The sequence below is a fragment of the Mixophyes fleayi genome, chromosome 3 (assembly GCF_038048845.1).
Source record: "Mixophyes fleayi isolate aMixFle1 chromosome 3, aMixFle1.hap1, whole genome shotgun sequence".
Lineage (NCBI taxonomy): Eukaryota > Metazoa > Chordata > Amphibia > Anura > Limnodynastidae > Mixophyes > Mixophyes fleayi.
This window is the reverse complement of record NC_134404.1, coordinates 117,373,534-117,394,680: the sequence shown is the minus strand read 5'-3', so window position 1 is coordinate 117,394,680 and position 21,147 is coordinate 117,373,534. Positions and strand designations below refer to the sequence as shown.

At 44.7% G+C, this 21,147-nt stretch overlaps 1 protein-coding gene and 1 long non-coding RNA gene across 2 annotated transcripts in view; one reads left to right on the top strand and one right to left on the bottom strand.

The window, feature by feature from the left end:
• The window catches only part of LOC142142755 (uncharacterized), a 258,356-nt gene that overhangs the window by 94,996 nt on the left and 142,213 nt on the right, over positions 1 to 21,147 (bottom strand). The window lies entirely within an intron of this gene.
• LOC142142510 (uncharacterized) lies at positions 187 to 4,639 on the top strand. The gene is made up of 2 exons (XM_075200395.1): positions 187 to 1,600; positions 4,179 to 4,639. The coding sequence occupies exons 1-2, from the start codon at positions 187 to 189 to the stop codon at positions 4,637 to 4,639; spliced, it is 1,875 nt and encodes a 624-aa protein (XP_075056496.1).

The following is a 21,147-nucleotide window of genomic DNA, read 5'->3' as shown; positions in this document are numbered from 1 at the left end:
CAACTCACAGCTGTGTCCGAGGAAGAGCATAGCCAGAACTCAGAAGTGGACCTGACTGTGGGAATTCCTCAAAACCAGGGACTGTCAATTTCGGATGATTCTAATGGTTCATGTGTGGACACTGCTATGGACGTTTATTTGCAAACTGCCCTAAAATATTTGGGCCCAGCGGACATTACAACTAAAATGCAACTCATACAGCAGTTCCAGGAGAAGGAAGCTGCAGACCGTCAGGAGAGGCGTGCTGCTATGGAGGCAGCGGAGCGCCAAGCAGAGCGACAGGCAGAAAGAGAATCTGCCGAGCAAGAGGCAGAGAGGAGATATGAGCTGGAGCTTGCCAAGCTCAAACGCCAGCCAGAAGCCAGAGAGGCTGGTATTAGCAGACCCCGTCCTGAGAATTTCCCTGTATTGGAAAAAGATGGGGATTTGGATACTTTTTTGCGTGGATTTGAAAAGACTTGCCGACAGTATGGACTGGCCAAAGATCAGTGGGCACAATATCTAACCCCTGGTTTGCGAGGTAAAGCATTAGAGGCCTTTGCAGATCTTCCACCTGAGATGGACGGAAATTTTGAGGCAATCAAAAGTGCCCTGTTGCAACGTTTTAACATCACCCCAGAGGCGCATAGGCAGAAATTCAGAGATTTAAAACTCAGTGCCTCTGACACATATTCAGGACTTGTGGCCCAGCTGTGTGCTTTCTTCAAACAGTGGGTTGGAGGGCTACAGATCACCACCTTTGATGCTCTGCAAGATTTGATGATCCAGGAGCAGTTTCTGACTTTGTGCCCAGCTGATGTGAAGAAATGGGTAGTGGATCGGGACCCTGCATCATCTGCGGAAGCAGCTAGACTGGCTGACAAGTACACTGTCACCCGGGCCCCTGCAGCTAAAAGAGGAACTTTTGTGCCAGGACAGTCTGCCTGTAAAGGGGAGCGGCCCGGAGGAGCACCTTCACCTGCTGTTGTTTCTTCATCTTTTGGGAGGGTGGAGGCCAAGCCTGTTCAGGGAGACACCCGCCGTTGTTTTATTTGCAACAGGACAGGGCACCTCAGTGCCGCCTGTCCAGACCGAAAGACATCTACAGCCTCCACTGTGGAACCACCTCCTCCCCGGTCTGCTCCAGCTGTCCTGTGTGTTGCGGGATCCCAAGTGAGCCGGAATGACAATCTGCAAACGGTCACTGTCGGTGACAAGGTAACTGTGGGGTTAAGAGACACGGGTGCTGATGTTACCCTGGTGCGTTCAGAGTTGGTGGGGTCATCGGATATAATTCCAGGGAAAACTATTGTTGTGCAAGGGGTGGGAGGAATACACCCTGCTGTGCCTATGGCCTGGGTCTATCTGGACTGGGGTGCTGGAAGAGGTCTAAGGGAAGTCGGGGTATCGGACAATATTCCTACCAATGTTTTGCTTGGAACTGATTTAGGCAGGATGTTATCTCGTTATGTTGCTAGTAGTGATGTTGTGGACTCTGACCTTAACCATGTTTTTTCCCAGGTATCAGGATGTGACAGGGAAAATGTTTGTTCAGTTGTATCTGAAATCTGTAAACTAGGATGTGAGACGGAAAATGATTGCTCAATTGTATCCGATCTAGGTAAACTGTCTGTATCCAAGGAGGTAGGGGATGTAACTATTTCCTCAGTGTCAGTGGTCACACGCAGGCAAGCAGAGAAGGATAGGTCCTCACAATTAACTCCTGAGAGAGAGGTAGAAAGTCCCTCTGACCCAGAAACTCCCCCTCTAACCCCCCTCCCTCCAGCACATGCAGTTACAGATGCCTTACCTTTGTCACCAGACACTGAGCAGCAAGTGAGAAGCCAGGCTTTTCAACAAGCACAGCAGACTGACACTACACTGGAAACACTGAGGTGCCTAGCAGGCAGTCCTCCCACTGAGTCTGATAAAGAAAGAGTGTTTTGGGAACAGGGAAGGTTGTATAAGGAAAGTGTAGCCAGAGATTTACCTGAGGCGGGGGTGATTGAGAAACGGCTAGTGGTACCCCTTATGTATCGGGAAGGGTTACTCAGGGTAGCTCATGAGGTCCCGCTGGCAAGGCATTTAGGCATAAAGAAAACTAAGTCTCGCTTAAAGCAAAAGTTTTACTGGCCAGAAATGGGCAAAGATATTGCCAATTATTGTCGATCTTGTCATGCCTGTCAGATGGTGGGGAAGCCTGGTGATGTGGGACACGCCCCTCTAGTGCCCCTGCCAATAATAGCAGAACCCTTTGAGCGGGTAGCTGTGGACATTATAGGACCCCTTGCCATTCCCAGCAGCTCTGGAAAACAATTTATTCTCCTTGTGGTGGACTATGCCACACGGTACCCCCGAAGCGGTGGCCCTCTCCTCAATACGGGCTGACAAGGTGGCCGATGCCCTCATAACCATTTTCTCCAGGGTAGGATTCCCCAAGGAAATGTTAACTGATCAGGGCACACAGTTTATGTCTAATTTAATGCAAAGCCTTTGCAAAAAGATGCACGTGGAACACCTCATAGCCAGCCCCTACCACCCCACAGACTAACGGCCTGTGTGAGCGTTTTAATGGTACTCTCAAACAGATGCTAAGAACCTTTGTGGAGTCCCAGGGGAGAGACTGGGAGAGGTTTCTGCCGCACCTCCTGTTTGCGTACAGGGAGGTGCCGCAGGAATCCACTGGCTTCTCCCCCTTTGAACTCCTGTATGGGCGCAAGGTGCGCGGTCCCTTAGATCTGATCAAAGAGGATTGGGAAGGGAAATTAATCACCCCGAAACCTCTGTGGTCCACTATGTGGTGCAGTTCAGGGAGAGGATGCAATCCCTAATGGGGATGGTGCATAGTAATCTGAAGGCTGCCCAGACTAAGCAGAAGCAATGGTATGACCGCAGTGCTGGGGAGCGTATCTTTGAAGTGGGTCAGAAAGTTCTGGTATTGGTTCCTATGCGGCAGAATAAGTTACAGCCTCGTGGGAGGGCCCCTTCTTGATAGTTCAATGCATCAATGATGTCAATTATGTGTAGCCAGGGATGAGGGTCGGAAGAGGCACAGGGTATATCATGTGAACATGATAAAGGCCTACCACGAAAGGGGGGTCTCTGTATTAGCTGTATGTAGCTTACCTGAAGAGGACCAGGAGCCAGACCCCTTGTTAGACTTAGTGGCCTCTGCCAAGAGTGGGAGATCATTGGAGAACACCCAGTGTAGTGAGAGCTTGACAGAAGTACAGCTAGATCAGCTGTTTGTGACATTGAGGCCCTATCAGAATCATTTTACAGGGAAGCCAGGGCAAACACATCTAGTTGTTCATCATGTAAACACAGGCGATCAGCCTCCCCTCAGACAGACAGCTTATCGAATTTCCCTGGAAGTGCAGACAGATATGAAAAGGGAGATTGAAGAAATGTTGGAGCTAGGGTAATTAGGAAGTCCCACAGCTCCTGGGCTGCACCAGTAGTGCTGATCCCCAAAAAAATGTGGTGGAACCCGGTTCTGTGTGGATTATAGGAGGTTAAATGAGGCTACTGTGTTTGATGCCTATCCCATGCCCAGGATAAATGAATTGCTAGAACGGTTAGCCATGCTCGCTATATAACCATTATGGATCTGAGTAGGGGTTATTGGCAGATCCCTCTGACGCCTGAGGCTCAGGAGCGGTCCGCATTTATCACCCCGTTTGGTCTGTATGAGTTCCTGGTCATGCCCTTTGGGATGAAAAATGCCCCTGCCTCCTTCCAGCGACTCGTTGATAGCCTGCTAGAGGGCCAAGAGAGGCATGCTGTAGCCTACCTAGATGACATTGCTGTGTTTAGTCAGACCTGGGAAGAACATTTGATCCACTTGAGCAGTGTGCTAGCTAAAATAGTGGGGGCGGGTTTAACCATAAAACCTGAGAAATGTCAGATTGGTATGAATGAGGTGCAGTACTTGGGGCACCGAGTAGGAGGAGGTACCCTGCGTCCCGAGCCAACTAAGGTAGATGCTATTGCTGCATGGCCCACTCCTAAGACCAAGAAACAGATTATGTCCTTTTTGGGGACCGCTGGATATTACCGAAAATTCGTACCCCAATATAGCTCCTTAGCTAAGCCCCTTACTGACCTTACAAAAAAGAAGTTGCCCCAAGTGGTGACTTGGACCCCAGACTGTGAAGAAGCATTCACCGCATTGAAGTCTGCACTTACCCAATCCCCAGTATTGCAAGCTCCTGATTTTGACCGGAGGTTTACAGTGCAAACGGATGCCTCCAACTATGGGCTGGGAGCTGTACTCAGCCAAGTGAATCAACAAGGGGAAGAGCACCCCATCCTGTACCTTAGTCGGAAGCTGCTTCCCAGAGAGGTGGCCTACGCAGTTGTGGAAAAGGAGTGTTTAGCTATAGTGTGGGCCTTGCAAAAGTTGCAGTCCTACCTGTATGGACGGGACTTTACGGTAATCACAGATCACAACCCTCTCATCTGGTTGCACAGAGTGGCTGGAGACAATGGGAAGTTGCTCCGGTGGAGTCTGACCCTCCAGCAATACACTTTCACTGTTCAGCACCGAAAAGGGAGCCACCATGGTAATGCAGATGGATTATCACGTCAGAATGAAAGCCTTGTGTCAGGTGAGCAGGGAAATCGTCCTGTAGGTAACAATTTCCCTGCCACCCTCTAGAACGGGGAGGTGTCATGTGCAAGCTAATTTTTAGGCGTAAATCTGCACTATATGTTTGTGAATTACTTCCTAGAGATAGTGTGACATGGTTCTCTTAGAAGCTGTTAGATCAAGGGGTTTTGTGGATGATAAACTACCCAGAGGGGGGGTGGTAGATAAGGGTAGCACCTTATACCATGTATGGCAGGACGCAAATGTGAAGGCCTTTGAAGAAATCTCTTGCTAGACAATGAAATCTCACACCTGTTTGGGAGGCCCCAGATATGCCGACTGCAGAGACTGGGTTGTATGTTAATGACAGATTCAAGCTGAATAAGGTCACAGGAAAATATCATATCATTTTCTCCAATATCATACATACCAGAGGCATGTGTGGTATGCAGATGAAGGGAAACTTAGGACCTGGTGCGTGAAGGTAAAATCATGTTTGTAAACCATACTGTTGCAAAGTTAGGACGGTGTAAAGAAAACTTGACTTAAAGGTATTCAAACAGCAAAGGCATAAGACCCTAATTTGCATTCTTCCCTCCTGTTGGTTCTAACCTCACAGGAAAGGGGGCTGGGGGGGGGGGGGGTCCTGTAGCTGGGTTTTAAAACTGTACTGAAAATGTAACTCCTGGTTCTTCTGAGGGAGTCATTTAATTGGAGAAGTCCCATTTGTTCTGCTCCTCCCGGCACCACAAACTTGATTCTAAGTGAGGTATCAATTCTGTGTTTTATCCTTTTTATTTTATAAGAAACAATTGCAATATATTTGTATGTCATTTTATTATCTTTTTATCTTAAGCATTGTGGATGTATCTTCCATATTAAATTACACTTAATAAGTTCTAGTCTCTGTGTTCTTATGAATTCACGTGACAGTTTGGTCCAGACGCTACCTAATTGAAACTGTGCAAACTTTGTGGTTTTAAGTGAACTCTGATTAAAGTAAATTGTGTTGGATTAATGCTAGGGAGAACCGAAGGCTTCCTAAATAAGAGTGTCAGCTCTTATCCGAAACAACCTTGGTGGTGGTACTTAGTATCGCAAAGCTAGTGTGTGGCATAGATAGGGAAGTATTTAATAATTTTAGACAGACCAGGTGGTTGTCTTTGTGGTTGACCCTGTGTCACATTTGCATCGCGCAGACTCAGGTGAGTGCTGTTCGTGACAGGCATGTACACCTACTCTTAGCCAAAAGGCCAAGAAGCACCTGTGTACCTGCTCGTTAATGCAAATATCTAATCAGCCAATCATGTGGCAGCAACACAATCATAAAAGCATGCAGACAGGCTGAAAAGGTTCAGTTGTTGTTCAGACCAAACACCAAAATGGGGAAGAAAAGTGATCCAAGTGAATTTGATCGTGGAATGATTGTTGATGCCAGACCGGGTGGTTTGATCATCTCAGAAAGTGCTGATCCCCTCTGGAGTTTACAGAGAATGGTGCGCAATGGTTCAAGCTGACAGGGAGGTGTCAGTAACTCAAATAACCAATGTGTTATAGCGGTGGTAGGCAGAGGGGCATGTCTGACTGCACAGCGCGTAGAACCTGGAAATGCATGGGCTGCAGCAGCAGAAAACCGCACTGGGTTCAACTCCTGTCAGCTAAAAACCCTTTGATGAACAAGCCCGGTTATAATTATAATAACAAAATAACACATTGCATAATGGCTAACAGCACAGAGAGAACAGTTTTATATGTAAATTATATGCACAAAAGGGCAATCATGTGAAATCAAACTTCATCAAGACCTCCTAGTGTATGTTTAGCCAGTGCTTTCATTGTAATGTAGATCGCTGTATAACGATGGACTGTACTTAATAACGTGGTTGACCAGAGAAGAGGTGTTTTCTTTCATCCATGCTACTTTCCAAAGGGGAACATCAAGCGTCGATCCTTTTTCATATGTTTCCGATTAAACAATACTGAGTAACTTACAAAACCTGGGAGAACCAACCTTCTCTATTTAAGTAGCTTTTACTGTCACATCATTTATACGTTTCCTGCGGCCAGAAATCTATGCACTATGAGAGTTGAGGTGGAACAAGAACATTTCGAACTCGTTTTATTGCTAGGAACTTTAGTAAGTCTGTGCCGGTAATTGCTCTTCATTGGGGAGTTATTACAGATGATCGAAATCCCCCCAAATCATGAAACATTGTTCAAAAGATGCAGAGTGAAAATTGTATATTTATTTTATAATGTTGTTTGTAAATTATACTAATCAGGATCCATATATACCATCCATGTGTGTCTGTTATATACAGTGTTATATAAAAGTGTTCACCCCCTCCCCCACTCTTCCCATTTTATTTTATTTTCTTCTCTTATATTATGTAATCAAAATGAATTTATATGGTAATTCTTAACACCGATCTAAATACATTTGACAAATATAAAATACATCTCTAAAGCTTTAGTTTAAATAATTGCAAAAAAAAAAATGACTGGTTGCATATATATTCACACCCTTATTTTTATACTTGGTAGAAACTCATTTAGCAGGAATTAAAGCCGTGAGTATATTTGGGCAATCTTCTACCTGCTTTGCACACCAAGAAACTGCAATTTTCGCCAATTCTGCTTTGTCATTTTCAGTTACAAGAGGACCCTTGGTGGGGAATTTTCAAACCATTCCACAGATTGGGAATGTGACTTAGCTTTGACCGGGCTACTCTGGATCAATGATTTGCTTGGTATTTAAGCCACTCCAATGTGGCATTTGCTGTACGCTTCGGCTCAATGACCGGCTGTTGACTGCAGCAGGTTTTCCTGCAAGATTTGGCTACATCTTAGTCCACTCAATTTGCCCTCGATTTTATCAAGTTTTCCAGTCCTTGATGCAGAGGAAAAATCCCATAACATTATACCACCAGCATGATTCAATGTAGGGATCGTTCTTTTGGAATCACGTGCTGCATTAGATTTCTGCCTGGCATTGAAGCCAAACGTTCAATCTTGGTCTCATCAGGACAGATAATCTTTCTCCACTTGGTATAAAGATCTTCCCCATGCTTTCAGACAAATTCTAGGCAAGATTTCATGTAGCCAGGCTACTGTTGTCCTATGGATAGTTTCTATCAACTCTGCAATGGAAATCTAAACTGACAGAGCTGCCAGGCTCCTCTTGGTGGGTACCCTGACAAGTGCCCTTCTCGGAGGGATATTCAGTTTTGTTCTAGACAAATTCACAGCTGTGCCACATTATCTTAATTTCTTTATGATGGATGTGATAGTGCTCTGGGGGATGGTAAACAGTTTGGAAATCTCATTATAACCTTCTTCTGACCAGTGCTGATCATTAACATGTTCTATTTGAATTTTCTTTGAACTTCATGATGAAGCTTTGACCAACTGTAGGACCTCTCACAGACACGTGTGTTTATTTTCAGATTACGTGAAACACTAATTGTACACAGGTGGGATCCAATTACTTATGTGACCTCTGAAGACAACTAATTACAGCAGGGTTTACTTGGGCAAAATGCTCAAGCAATCGTTGTCTGTTTTATATTTGTAATTACTTAAGAAAAATGTTTAGCTATTTTGTTTTGGCATTGTGGACTGTTATGTTTTTATCAGTGGGAGGGATTCTGGGATAAATCCATTATGATTCTATGATGTTAGAAAGTAAAATGTGTAAAAATCTCAAAGTGGTAAATACTTTTAATAGGCAAAAAGAGATGGCAAAATAGGAAAAATGAATATCATGTGTTTTCCCCTGTGATCATTTTACGACACCATTTACATTTCAAATCCCCCCTCCAAATGCTGCACTTGCCCCTCTTCTTCAAGGATACTGGTCATGCATACTGCAGATACCCCAGACTGTTTGTGACTATTACACTGTTTCAATGTGAGCATATGTCTGCGACTCTCTAAAGCTAGTCTAGTCTGTGGATTATGGCAGATTCCAGGGGACTTGGGTTGTGGAAGTGAAGCTTGGGAAGGAAGACTGTTTTCAGTACAGAGGAATGCAGTTGTCCAGGGTATTCCATCTCCTATGGTCAGTAATGTGGATAAAAATGAAGCATCTAAATTGATAGCTGTGATTCAGGTCCAATCAGATGCCTCATTCAATGCACACCTTAGGTTTGAGTCATTAAGGAACGTATCCCGCAAATGGGTGCTATCGTCAGCAGAAAATACCCTGCGCTTGCCTAGACCCGGACGGTACGCAATTGAACGCAGCCACGTCCAAGTCACCTATGAGTGCAAAGACACTTACTACAGCCACCGATTTAGGGGAGTGAACAGGGTGGGGAATGGGCGAACACACGTAGGCAATATACAGTAAGGGTGTTCTCGTACAGTCATGTCCAAGACAAACTCAGGTGCACACAGAAGTACGCTGGTTTACTGATGTATCTCTTGCTCCAACTAGGGGGCTAGTTTAAGTTCCGAATACTAGTGCGGACGGCTGAGTACTCCCAGTTCTGAGCTGGTGTAAAATTAAAATTCATTTGCAGAGTGGGAAAGGCCGCACCTGGCAAGGGACACACCTCATTACAATCATTTCAAATCTCGTTCATGCGCTGCTCTGCAAAATGAGGTGCATCGGTGTACCTACTCTGTGACGCGCCAGGAACCGAACGCCCTGACTCCACCAAACGCCTCCCCGTTGTGTGCAGATGTCAATTCCTCTATAACTGTGACCATTCTGCCCTGCAAACCTATAACATTAACTGAGACTGCAGCTGTAAAAACCACTGCGGTTCCAGAGCTGCATTTGTGCCGCCGAATCTTCAATTTGCCCATTGTAAATCAAGAGGTGATGGCTGGAAACTAAAATATAGTATATTTAACTAATTCACATTTTCACAAACCATCCGACACCCATTTCACCTGCTACAGAATAGTCTGCCCCCAACTGCGGTTCCCTGTGTTAAATTAATTCATTAATGTTAAGAAAGACATCTACCATAAACATTTGTATATGATTTGTGTACATTATAAAAGACAAATATTTTCATTTTAAGCATTATTAGATTATTAGAGCTACCAAAGTAAATACCATTTATATTTTATATCTGCACCAAGAAAGTTGGCATTTTGAAAATAATAATAGTTTTTGTTCTATTGCCCCCTAAATATTGCTGCCTGCGACAGCTGCCCCAGTTTGCCTCCCCCTATGTACCCCCCAATCTTTAATAAATGTCATTATATCAGGACAGGGACCAAGAATTGGAAAAGAAATGGGCAAGAAATTGACCAGCGAGAGGATGGGAGTATTTATAAAAATATTCAGAGGACATTAACTTTTCAGTATATTTTCTACCCAGAAAATAATGTGGATCTTGGAGGGGAAAACACAGTAAGCTGCGTATTACACCTGTAATAATGCAGTTTAGCAAAACATCAATGTTATAATAATGCAGTTACATCACAGATTACAGCATACTTGCCTACTTTCGGCAAGTGTAGTCCGGGAGAGGGGTGTGATTAAAGGTCTGGAGGGGGCCAAACACGTCAGGAAACTATGGACTACAGCGGCACAGGCTCACCAAAACTGGACATTTGAAGACTGGAAAAACATTGCCTGATCTGCCGAATGTCGATTTCTGCTCCTACATGTAGATGGTATCCATCCCGCATGTGTCAGTGGTACTCTGGCTTCATATGATTTATATATTATGCTAAATGTTTTCTATGTTATTTTTAATTAATATCATTTTTATTACTACTTTTTTTAAAAAAAGAAATGTTCTGTCTCCTTTTCCTGACATATAGGAGCTTCTTGCAGAAACGGACGATTATTATGTGATTCAGCAACACTTCAGCTGTAAGTATAATCTAAATATATAGTAATTGATGGCCTAAACCATTGAAATTTGGAATGATACTTTTAGTCCATGATGTATACACGCTGCAGGAGAATGTGGCTGCGATGTGTTTATAGCAGATTCTTTAGCAAAAAAATTCACAATGGACTCAGCACACGTTTCACTATGCAGAATATATTTTATCTACTCATCTGAACATGTTGCCCATCATGACTATGAACAACCTGTACTCTCATATGAACGAAAGCACTTAGACGCATATATATGTGGCAGTAAGTGAGGTTAACCTTACCTGCAAGTAAGATGCCACATCCCAGGCCAACCAGTGAAGAAGGAAGGGGAGTGCCTGGAGATCTGTCTATATAAGTCCTAGCATGTCACATGTCCTTTCTCATTTACTGCTCGAGATCCCACCCACCCATGCCCTTTATTGACCTCCCTGTTTCCGTGGCGTATGAGTTTTAATTTGGTTCCTCCCCACGTCACAGAGCAGGCACAGTTGGTAGGAAGTCACTGTGGGCAGTGGCTGATCGTTACAGCGTTATCGCTGTTTGACCACAGGTGCTATCCCCATCCAGGAACGTGACGCGGTCCTTTTTGATGAGGATCCCTTGGCCTGCATCTGAGGGCGGCCATTGCGTAGTCGGGAGGGGGCTTAGTCACTCTGACGTCAGAATTAGCGTTGGCCAGGCAGTTAAGGATGTGTCCCGGGTACGTGGAGTCAGCCATCCACGCTTGGTTCCAAATATTAGTTTGATTTAGCTGTCTCACGGTTCACTTTCACCGCCATTTATTAAATAATTAATAAACTGTGACCTTCTTTAGCCACTTTCATATGTCTCAGTGTCTTTATTGTTAGATAAGTTAAGTAAGCTTGTATATGTCATTAGGAGGTTATGGTTAATAGAGTGAAACACATCCAGGTTATGCAGTTTATAATTTTTATATATTTTTTACAATATGTTGCTGTTATTTCAGCTGGGGGCTGTAGGAGCAGAGCCAGGTCCTGAGTCCTCTGCTTCCTTAGGCTCAGGCTCACGGGGGTCACATGTGGGGGAAGGTTCTGGAGCCACGGCGAGCAGCCGATTCAGTATGGCTGCAGGGATTGGCCAAACCCATTTACAGCGTTCAAAATGCTCTCCATCAGGCCCTTCTTCTCCGTGCTAATTGGCACTCCTTCCTGGTGCTTCTTCTACCGAAGGCTGCGATTGATGGTTATTAGGAGCTCTTTGGTGGTCTTGTCCCATTTATCTATTGCTTCCAGTGACCGCACAGATGGACAATGTGCAGGACCAGCAGGCGGTGAGGAGGGCGGGATCTCTCACAGCTCCTCCTCCTGCTCCTCTGACTGGTCACTCACAGTGGGTGGTGGCTCCGCATCTAAGAAAAAGTGAATAAAATATCTTAAACCAAATTGATTTGGAGTTATCCATTTAATCCTGGAAAAGAAAACAAGGGTAGAGAGTGAACAATGGTACAGGAATATACACAAGTCTAGTGGTGTTATATTCTATATTGTACACAATAAGGGTAATTACCTGATTCTGTTTGTTGTGGTTTTGCAGAGGGGCCTGCGACACTCTCCACTCGCCCGACCCCCTCATCTTCCTGGACAGCTATGCAGGCTAACGCGGTCAGCTTGAGAGACAGAGGTCCAAAGAGACAATGGGACTACCGTGATGGGGCTGCTACCAGAGTTTGTTTGGTCACCTGGTAACAGAAGAAAATGTAATTAATTGACAATGTAATGTATTGTCTTCTAAGACTGAGGTAATGTGGAGATGTTTCAATCAGCGGCTAATTCACACGATGGTATCGCTGATTGGCCGCATGTCACAACCCCTTCGAAGCAACCTGGCCCTTGGTCCCTTTGTGTGGGGGGAATACACTACATTTGCTGCATCCTAGCTCTGCACTACTTATCTGATTACACTGGACATTGCAATCAATTAGGCAATTCATTTAATTCCTCATTTTTGCTATTTGACTAATAGTCCCAATGCTTGCCAAAATATTTTTCTTTATCTCTTTTCATGGCATTATCTTTAGGACTATATCATCCCTCACCCATCCTGCAACACACACCTCTGTCCACATTGCCCCTTCATTACTTCACTCACCTCTAGTGAACACTCATGAACTCTTTTCCTATTTAAATTCAATAACTTTAACAGCCTCACCCTGCCGCCAGAAACTAAAAGGACACACATCTTACAATCATCTTACCTACCTTTCTTCCTTCCTTCTTCTATTAGCTGGTGATATATCACCTAATCCAGGTCCCCCTCACTTCTCCCACACACATATATCTGAACACTACAGAAATCTGGCAAACCTCAAACACATAACCTGTCTCCCCTCTCTTGCAAAGTCCTTTAAATGTGCCCTTTGGAATGCACGCTCTGTTTGTAACAAACTTACCTCCGTACATGATCTCTTCCTCTTAAACAACCCTAAACCTTCTGGCAACAACAGAAACATGGCTCACGCATTCAGACACTGCCTCACCTGCAGCCCTTTCACATGGTGGCCTCCATCTCACCCACACCCACAGACCAGGAGGCAGACAAGGAGGGGGGGTTGGACTACTTCTCTCCCCACAGTGCACATTCACAGTTATACCAAGTGTCCCATCACTCACATTCACATCTATGGAAGTACATGCTGTTAGGATTTTTAACCCATTCTCTATGCATGTTGCTGTCATCTATCGCCCCCCCTGGTCCACACCATAAATTTCTTGAACACTTCTCTGCATGGCTCCCTCACTTCTTATCTACTGATATCCCCACCATCATCATGGGTGATTTCAACATTTCTAATCCACGTTCCAATGCTGCTTCCAAACTACTCTCTCTAACCTCCACACTTGACCTCTCCCAGTGGATTGAATCCGCTACTCATCAGGATAGCCACTGTCTTGATCTTGTTTTCTCTAGACTATGCTCAGTTTCTGATTTCCTTAACACTCCTTTCCCCCTCTCGGATCATCACCTTATTATATACTTGCTCACCCCCATTTCTTTACCCTCCCTAGTGTCAAACTCTTCCAAGCCTCCTCGTACCCGCAGGAATATCAACTCTATTGATTTTCAACAGTTTTCCACCTCTCTCCAACACCTTCTCTCCCCAATTTCTACATTCTCCTCCCCTGATCGGGCAGTACCCCATTTTCATCAAACCCTAGCAATTGCCCTGGATCAAGTGGCTCCAGCGACACTACATATTTCCCGTAGAATTCGTTGCCAACCGTGGAACACTACAGTAACACGAACTCTACAAAAACTTTCTCGTAAAGCAGAACGTCACTGGCGTACATCTTGTGCCTCTAATGATTTCATAACATATACTGATATCTACCACTCCTACAGAAATGCTCTGGACATTGCTAAACAAGCATTCTACCGATCTCTCATCTATGCTCAGGCTTCTAACCCCAAATGCCTCTTTAACACATTTAACTCTCTTCTGAATCCTCCTGCCCCAAATCCTCCAACTAACATCAGTGCACAGGATCTTGCTTCCTATTTCAAGGACAAAATTGATAAGATCAGGCTTGAAATGGTATCTCCCTTGACAAGCAATCTGCTCAATTCCTTTGTAGCACCCTCTGACACTCTCTCTTCATTTGATCCCACAAATGAAGAGGAAGTTTCTACTCTCTTCTCATCTTCCTACTCTACCTCCTGTCCTCTTGATCCCATTGCCTCTCAAATTGGTATGTCCCTGTCTCCTGTACTCATTCCCCCTCTAACTAAAATCTGTAATCTATCTCTTTCTACTAGTATTTTTCCAGCACTTTTCAAGCATGCAGTGATTACTCCCATTTAAAAAAAACAGAATTCTGACCCTAACTCTCTCATAAATTACTGCCCCATCTCCCAGCTCCCATGCCCCTCCAAGCTTCTCGAGAGAATTGCCTATTCCCGCCTCAAACACTTTCTTACAGCAAACAACCTATTGGATCCTCTTCAGTCAGGCTCCTCTTCAGTCAGGCTTTCGCTCTCAACACTCCACAGAGACTGCGCTGACCAAAGTTGTCAATGATTTGATCACAGCAAAAAATAATAACCAATACTCTCTTCTAATTCTCCTGGATCTCTCTGCTGCATTTGACACTGTTGACCACTCTCTCCTCATACAAACGCTACAATCCCTAGGTCTTGAAGGCACTGTCCTATCCTGGTTCTCATCCTAACTATCTAATCGCTCTTTCAGTGTTAATTTCTCTGGATCCACCTTTGCTCCGCTTCCTATTGTCAGGAGCCGAGGCGACCTTGGGCACCGCCGTGACTCACTTCCGGTGTCAGTGAACGTCCCGGCCGTCCCCATGACGACCGGGGCGTCACTTCCGGTTCTCGGGCCAAGGCAACGGCCGGATGCCGTGTATAACAATCGATGCGCCCCGGCAAGTGAGGCAGCCGGGCGCATGCGCTAGTGTAGCCTGCGGGCTAATTTAGCTGGGTAGCGCACCTGGGATGTATTTCAGGGCTAAGCCCTGAATGGCCAAACTCTGTATATAAGGAAGGGAGGGCTTAGCCTCCCTGCCGGTTATAGCGTCCAGTTCCTGTCTGCTTAATCTGCTCCTGTTTCTGCTGCTGCCTGAAATTGGTGAAAACCTGTTGGACTGTTACCCGTGTATGACCCTTAGCTTAGATTTGGACTTTGCTTGTGAATCTCGTGACCCTGACCTCTGGCTTGAATACCGACCTTCCTGTCTGCTCATGACCCCTGACCTCAGCTTGTATATTCGTACTGTTGTCTGCTGCCGGCCCCTGACCTCTGCTTGGATTCCACTCCGCTTGCCTGGGTTCTCCCCAGCCGGTGCACACTTCACGACCTTCTGTCAGTCTGCAGCCCAGTCTGTCCCCACCATCAGGGGCTCCAGTGAACACCTGACTGGCAGAGTAGACTCCGGGCTATGTTGTGTCGGCTGGAGGGGTTCCTAACACCTATCAGTTGGAGTTCCACAAGGCTCAGTCCTAGGTCCTCTGCTATTCTCTATCTACACCACTTCTCTTGGAAAACTAATAAGCTCCTTTTGATTTCAGTATCAACTCTATGCGGATGATACACAAATTTATCTATCCTCTCCTGATCTTTCACCATCTGTGTTGTCTCGCATTACTGACTGTCTTTCTGCCATTTCATCTTGGATGTCTTCTCGCCAACTCAAACTCAATCTTTCAAAAACTGAGTTAATAATATTCCCACCCAAAAACAGAAGCTTCCTGCCTGACATTTCTATTTCTGTTGATAACATGAATATAAATCCCACCCCGCAAGCTTGTTGCCTAGGTGTAATCCTTGATTCACAACTGTCGTTTATTCCCCACATCAACTCTATATCTAAATCATGTTACATACACCTAAAGAACATTTCCAGAATACGCACATATCTGACGCAAGACACCACAAAAACATTAATTCATGCACTCATCATCTCCCGCATCGACTATTGCAATTCCCTCCTTACTGGTCTTCCCAAAGTCAGACTTGAACCCCTACAATCTATTTTGCACGCAACGGCTAGATTGATTTTCCTTACAAACCGTTATTCCTCTGCTGAGCCACTCTGTCAGTCTCTACATTGGCTGCCTGTATTTCAACGAATTCAATATAAAATTCTTCTACTAACATACAAGGCCATCAACAAAATTGCACCGACATACATTTCCTCACTTGTCTCAAAATATCTCCCTACTCGATACCTACGTTCTGCACAAGATCTACGTCTCTCCTCCACTCTCCTCACATCCTCCCATTCTCGGTTACAGGATTTTTTCCGGGCTGCACCCACTTTGTGGAATTCCCTTCCACGCACAGTAAGACTTCCTCTAGTCTTCAAACCTTCAAGCGTTTACTGAAAACCCACCTCTTCAGACAAGGTTATGATATTCCTCAACCATCATCTTAATTTCCCTAGATTACCCTATTACCATCCTCTACACTGCTAACGCAAGACAACAACCTTCTGACCAACATTGCAACACACATAGCCCACTCAGTACTTTTACCTTTGCAGTCTGGCTGGTCCATTGTGCAATATGATGTAGCACATGCCCTTGTGTTTCTAACTCCCATTGTCCTATAGATTGTAAGCTTTCGAGCAGGGTTCTCTTACCTCTCTGTATGTATGTATTACCCAGTATTGTCTTATTAATGTTTGTTCCCAATTGTAAAGCGCTACGGAATTTGCTGGCGCTATATAAATAAATGTTGATGATGATGATCAGCGCTGGGCTCATGAGTTCAATTCCCATCCAGGGCCTTATCTGTGTGAAGTTTGTATGTTCTACCCTCTGGGTGCTCCGGTTTCCAGGTATGACCATCAAGAAGGACTCAGAAGTCCATGTTTAGCACATTTACATTAATGGTGAGAACACGTTTTCATTATTATTATCATTATTAAGCACCTGTTTTCCCCAGTAAGCTGCCTCTGCTAGAGGGAATGAAATCCAGCATCAAGCTGCCCCCGGGTCTGCCAGAAGCGAGGTAGAAAAAGCAGCAATGTCTGACATTATATAGAAGTCTAAACAGAGCAGTATATCATCATCATCACCATTTATTTATTTATATAGCGCCACTAATTCCGCAGCGCTGTACAGAGAACTCACTCACATCAGTCCCTGCCCCATTGGAGCTTACAGTCTAAATCCATAACACACAGGCAGACTAGGGTCAATAATTTGTTAGCAGCCAATTAACCTACTAGTATGTTTTTGGAGTGTGGGAGGAAACCGGAGCACCTGGAGGAAACCCACTCAAACACGGGGAGAACATACAAACTCCTCACAGATAAGGTCATGGTCGGGAATTGAACTCATGACCACAGTGCTGTGAGGCAGAAGTGCTAACCACTGAGCCATCGTGCAGTATATTAGGCGAAGGATGTAAAAGTAGTGGAAATTAATGAATAGGGGGGGGGTTAGTTATGTGTTACAAGTTTGGATGTTTCTCTCTCCACCTTACACAGGTGAATCTGTATACCTGAAAACAGTGCTTTTATAGGGGCAGTTCCAAAACCCAGAATAAATGGAGCACTGTAGGAGTGTTCTTATGTGAAGGGGGACAAATGGAAATGTATTACACCCCACATAGTCTGCAGTTTGTAAACAATGTTTATTGTCAGACATCCCCGCTCCCCAATCATTGATAATCATTATTTCTGCTTTCCTCGTGATAAAACTAACTGCGCCCCCTATCTACGCAGTCATGACTCTGGTGGGGACTGTCCTACATAACCAGGGACTGCCGGGGCATATGGGTAAGGCCATAGTTGTCCTTCCTCTTTGGAAATGGGCCCATATAGAGTTCTCTAATGTGGTAGATTAAACCCTGTGGACTCTGGGTGGAGATAACGTCACCCCACTCCATGTGTCTCACTCTGAATTCCATAATATGTACTGTGGGCCCTTCCTGGACCTTAATTGTCATCAGGAAATACAGCAACCCCTTCACCTATGATATATATTCCATATATTCAACAATGAACATTCATCATCATCACCATTTATTTATATAGCGCCACTGATTCCACAGCAATGTACAGAGAACTCACTCACATCAGTCCCTGCCCCATTGGGCCCCAGAACTGTGAGGCAGAAGTGCTAACCACTAAGCCACCGTGCTGCCCACATTAAGAACATATCCCCATGTTCATTGGAACACAGGCTGAGCTCCACACTACAAGGTCATTCTTACACAACTGAGCTTGGATGGGCAGCTCCTAAACACCCCCCATTATAATTTGCCACAGCAGTGTCCCTATTTTATCAGGTCTGCCTCTTTCAACAGGCCCTGGTGACATCACGCACTGTGACATCACGCACTTGACATCATAGTGAGTGACCACACTGCCCAGGGACAGTGCAGAGAGGCAGCTCAGAGAGAGCGAAGAAGTCAAACACACCACTGTGTTTTTCATAAGTCTCTCAATTGAAAGCTGTTTACAGGAGTTATGAGGTGAGGTCTAATTGTGAAGGTGCATGTGATAAGTATGAGAGAACCTGTTAATGTTTAGAGCACAGCACAGAGTATATCAGGAGATGAGTGATGTGTCAGTGAGGACAGGACTGCATGTGACAGGGGCAGTGACATGATGTGTGGATGGGTAATGGAGGCAGCAGGAAGCCACAGACTGAGAATTATATAGTAGAAGGAGCAGGTGCCCCATCAGCACAGAGTATTTAATTAGATGATTTTGTGGAAGTTGTGGGAGGCAGTGACCTGTCCTCTCCTCGATAATAATATATAGCCCACTGCCCAGTGTAGATTCACCTTTCCTGTATGTAAGTTTAAATATTTGTTTTATTTTATGTTGCACATTTTAAACTGCATTGAATGTGAATAATTAAATGTAAATATTCCATCATTCGCTCTTTACAGAGATGATTTCTATTACGTGCTGTTTCTGAACCCTGCTATCACCTTATCGCAAAGGGGAAACATTTGTATTATCAGCAAACATTAAAGTGATAACGCCACAAAAAGCTAAAATTATATTATAATAAAAGAAAAAAATTAAACGTACCTGCACTCACCCAATCTGGTGCGTCCTGTGATGCCTGTAACGGCTGAAACAGGAAATCCCTTATTATGGTCGGGGTGGGATTTTTTTTCAAAGTTCTAGTGGTGTTGTCAAGGGCCCTCCCCCCATAGTTGTCACACTCACAACCTGTAACTGATTGTTATTTGTACCATGGATCCCGTTTCCTGTTGCTCACCGATCGGACTATGCCTGGCTGTTTGTCTGGCACTGGTGTATATTAAATAAGCAGGTAAATAAGAATGTATTCTCTACTTGTCTATCCAGGTCGAATAATGATGAGCTTGAGACCCTGTGGAAACAACTGGGGGAGAGCCGGCAAGTGGAGGCAGAAGAATTGTGGATCAAGCAGCAGTTGGTATGACAACTATCTATAACCATTTGTATACATACAAACATACACGTACAGACGTAATCACAACACGGTGTGGTCATGCCAGGCTGAGGGGCGTGTGACGGTCTCTGGGGCCGTGCTAAGCGCTTCCGAAGCATTAGGCTGTCTCCAATTCCCCTTCTCTAACAAACCCCCCAACTTGTCTGGGGACAAACGTGCCGACTGGTGGAATGGCGGCACAGTGGCGTCAATTCGTGACTGTCCCACCTAAATCAGGACATCTGGGAGGTATGATTGGAATATGGCCATTGTGATACTATGAACCATGTATGTGACATGTCATTGTGCATGATCCCACGCTTCATGTGTAGCCTCCAGCTTTCAGGAGCGCTTTATATATTTATATATATATATATATATATATATATATATATATATAGCGGCAACATATACACATTACTCTTACGGAGACTATATACATTCACATCAGTTCCTGCTCCGACATCCGCGTGGCAGTGGGACACTAAAAGGTTAATATCCCTCACCATGCGAACGGCTGGAAACTGACTCACGGTACAGATTCAGTTTCCTACTATTCACATTATAGACGGGATTAATAATGTGATGCCCACTGTCTGTACTGAAAAATAAAAGTACGGAAAGTGTGACATACATTTATCTGTCTCTCTCTCACTCTCTGTCACTCTCTCTCTTTCTCCATCTCTGTCTCTCTCTCTCTCACCCTCTGTCTCTCTCTCACCCTCTGTCTCTCTCTCTCTCTCTCTCGCCCTCTGTCACTCTCTCTCTCTGTCTCTCTTTCTCTCTTATTTCTCTCTCACACTCTAAAACTGACCTTATATCTGCATTATTCCCTGGACAGGAGAGAAAATGCGACATCCTTGAAGGAAGAGAGGAGCTGCTATCAAGCCTGGTCAGTCCATCATTATATCACTTAATATTCCAATGTGATGATAGTCACAGCCGTGGTGCACTCTCTCCTCGCAAGTGTCCCATAAGACCAAAACTGAAGCTTTGTTCACACACTTTATTACTGTAGTATATACAGCAATCACCGTGGGTGTATTATATACCCAGCAATCACCCCGGGTGTATTATATACCCAGTAATCACCCCGGGTGTATTATATACCCAGTAATCACCCCGGGTGTATTATATACCAAGCAATCACCCCGGGTGTATTATATACCCAGCAATCACCCCGGGTGTATTATATACCCAGTAATCACCCCGAGTGTATTATATACCCAGTAATCACCCCAGGTGTATTATATACCAAGCAATCACCCCGGGTGTATTATATACCCAGCAATCACTCCGGGTGTATTATATACCCAGCAATCACCCCGGGTGTATTATATACCCAGCAATCACCCCGGGTGTATTATATACCTAGCAATCACCCCGGGTGTATTCATATAAACACATCAAGTAGTAATATCTCCCAATTTCATAGAACATAAACACTCTCAACCATATTTGCCTACTTTTTAAATCTGTAATCCAGGAGATCCAGAGTACAGATCATGTGACTGAGGGTAGCAGGAGGCGTTGCGATGTCGTTACGTCACTATAGCCCCGCCCCTACTATAAAATACAGAAATTCAAGGCCCGGGAGGTTTGCCTACTCTTCCGAGAGCTTTGGAGGACTCCACGAAATTTGGGAGCCTCCCGGAAAATTTCGGGAGAGTAGACAACTAACTATGCTCTCAACCCAGAGCTTTATTTATCTCTTTTCAAGGTCTTCCACAGTAGTTTGCATGGAGACGCTCTGTCCTCTGGATTATTGCCCCAGTGTCCTAACTGCTATTGTATCAGGGCCCATCGTTCTTGTTATCCT

What these genes read in the sequence shown, in the direction of transcription:
- LOC142142510 (XM_075200395.1), top strand. Translation starts at nt 187, where the DNA reads ATGCAACTCATACAGCAGTTCCAGGAGAAGGAAGCTGCAGACCGTCAG. An exon ending in CTCAATTGTATCCGATCTAG is followed by an intron (nt 1,601 to 4,178) that starts GTAAACTGTCTG and finishes CCCAATCCCCAG; the next exon opens with TATTGCAAGCTCCTGATTTT.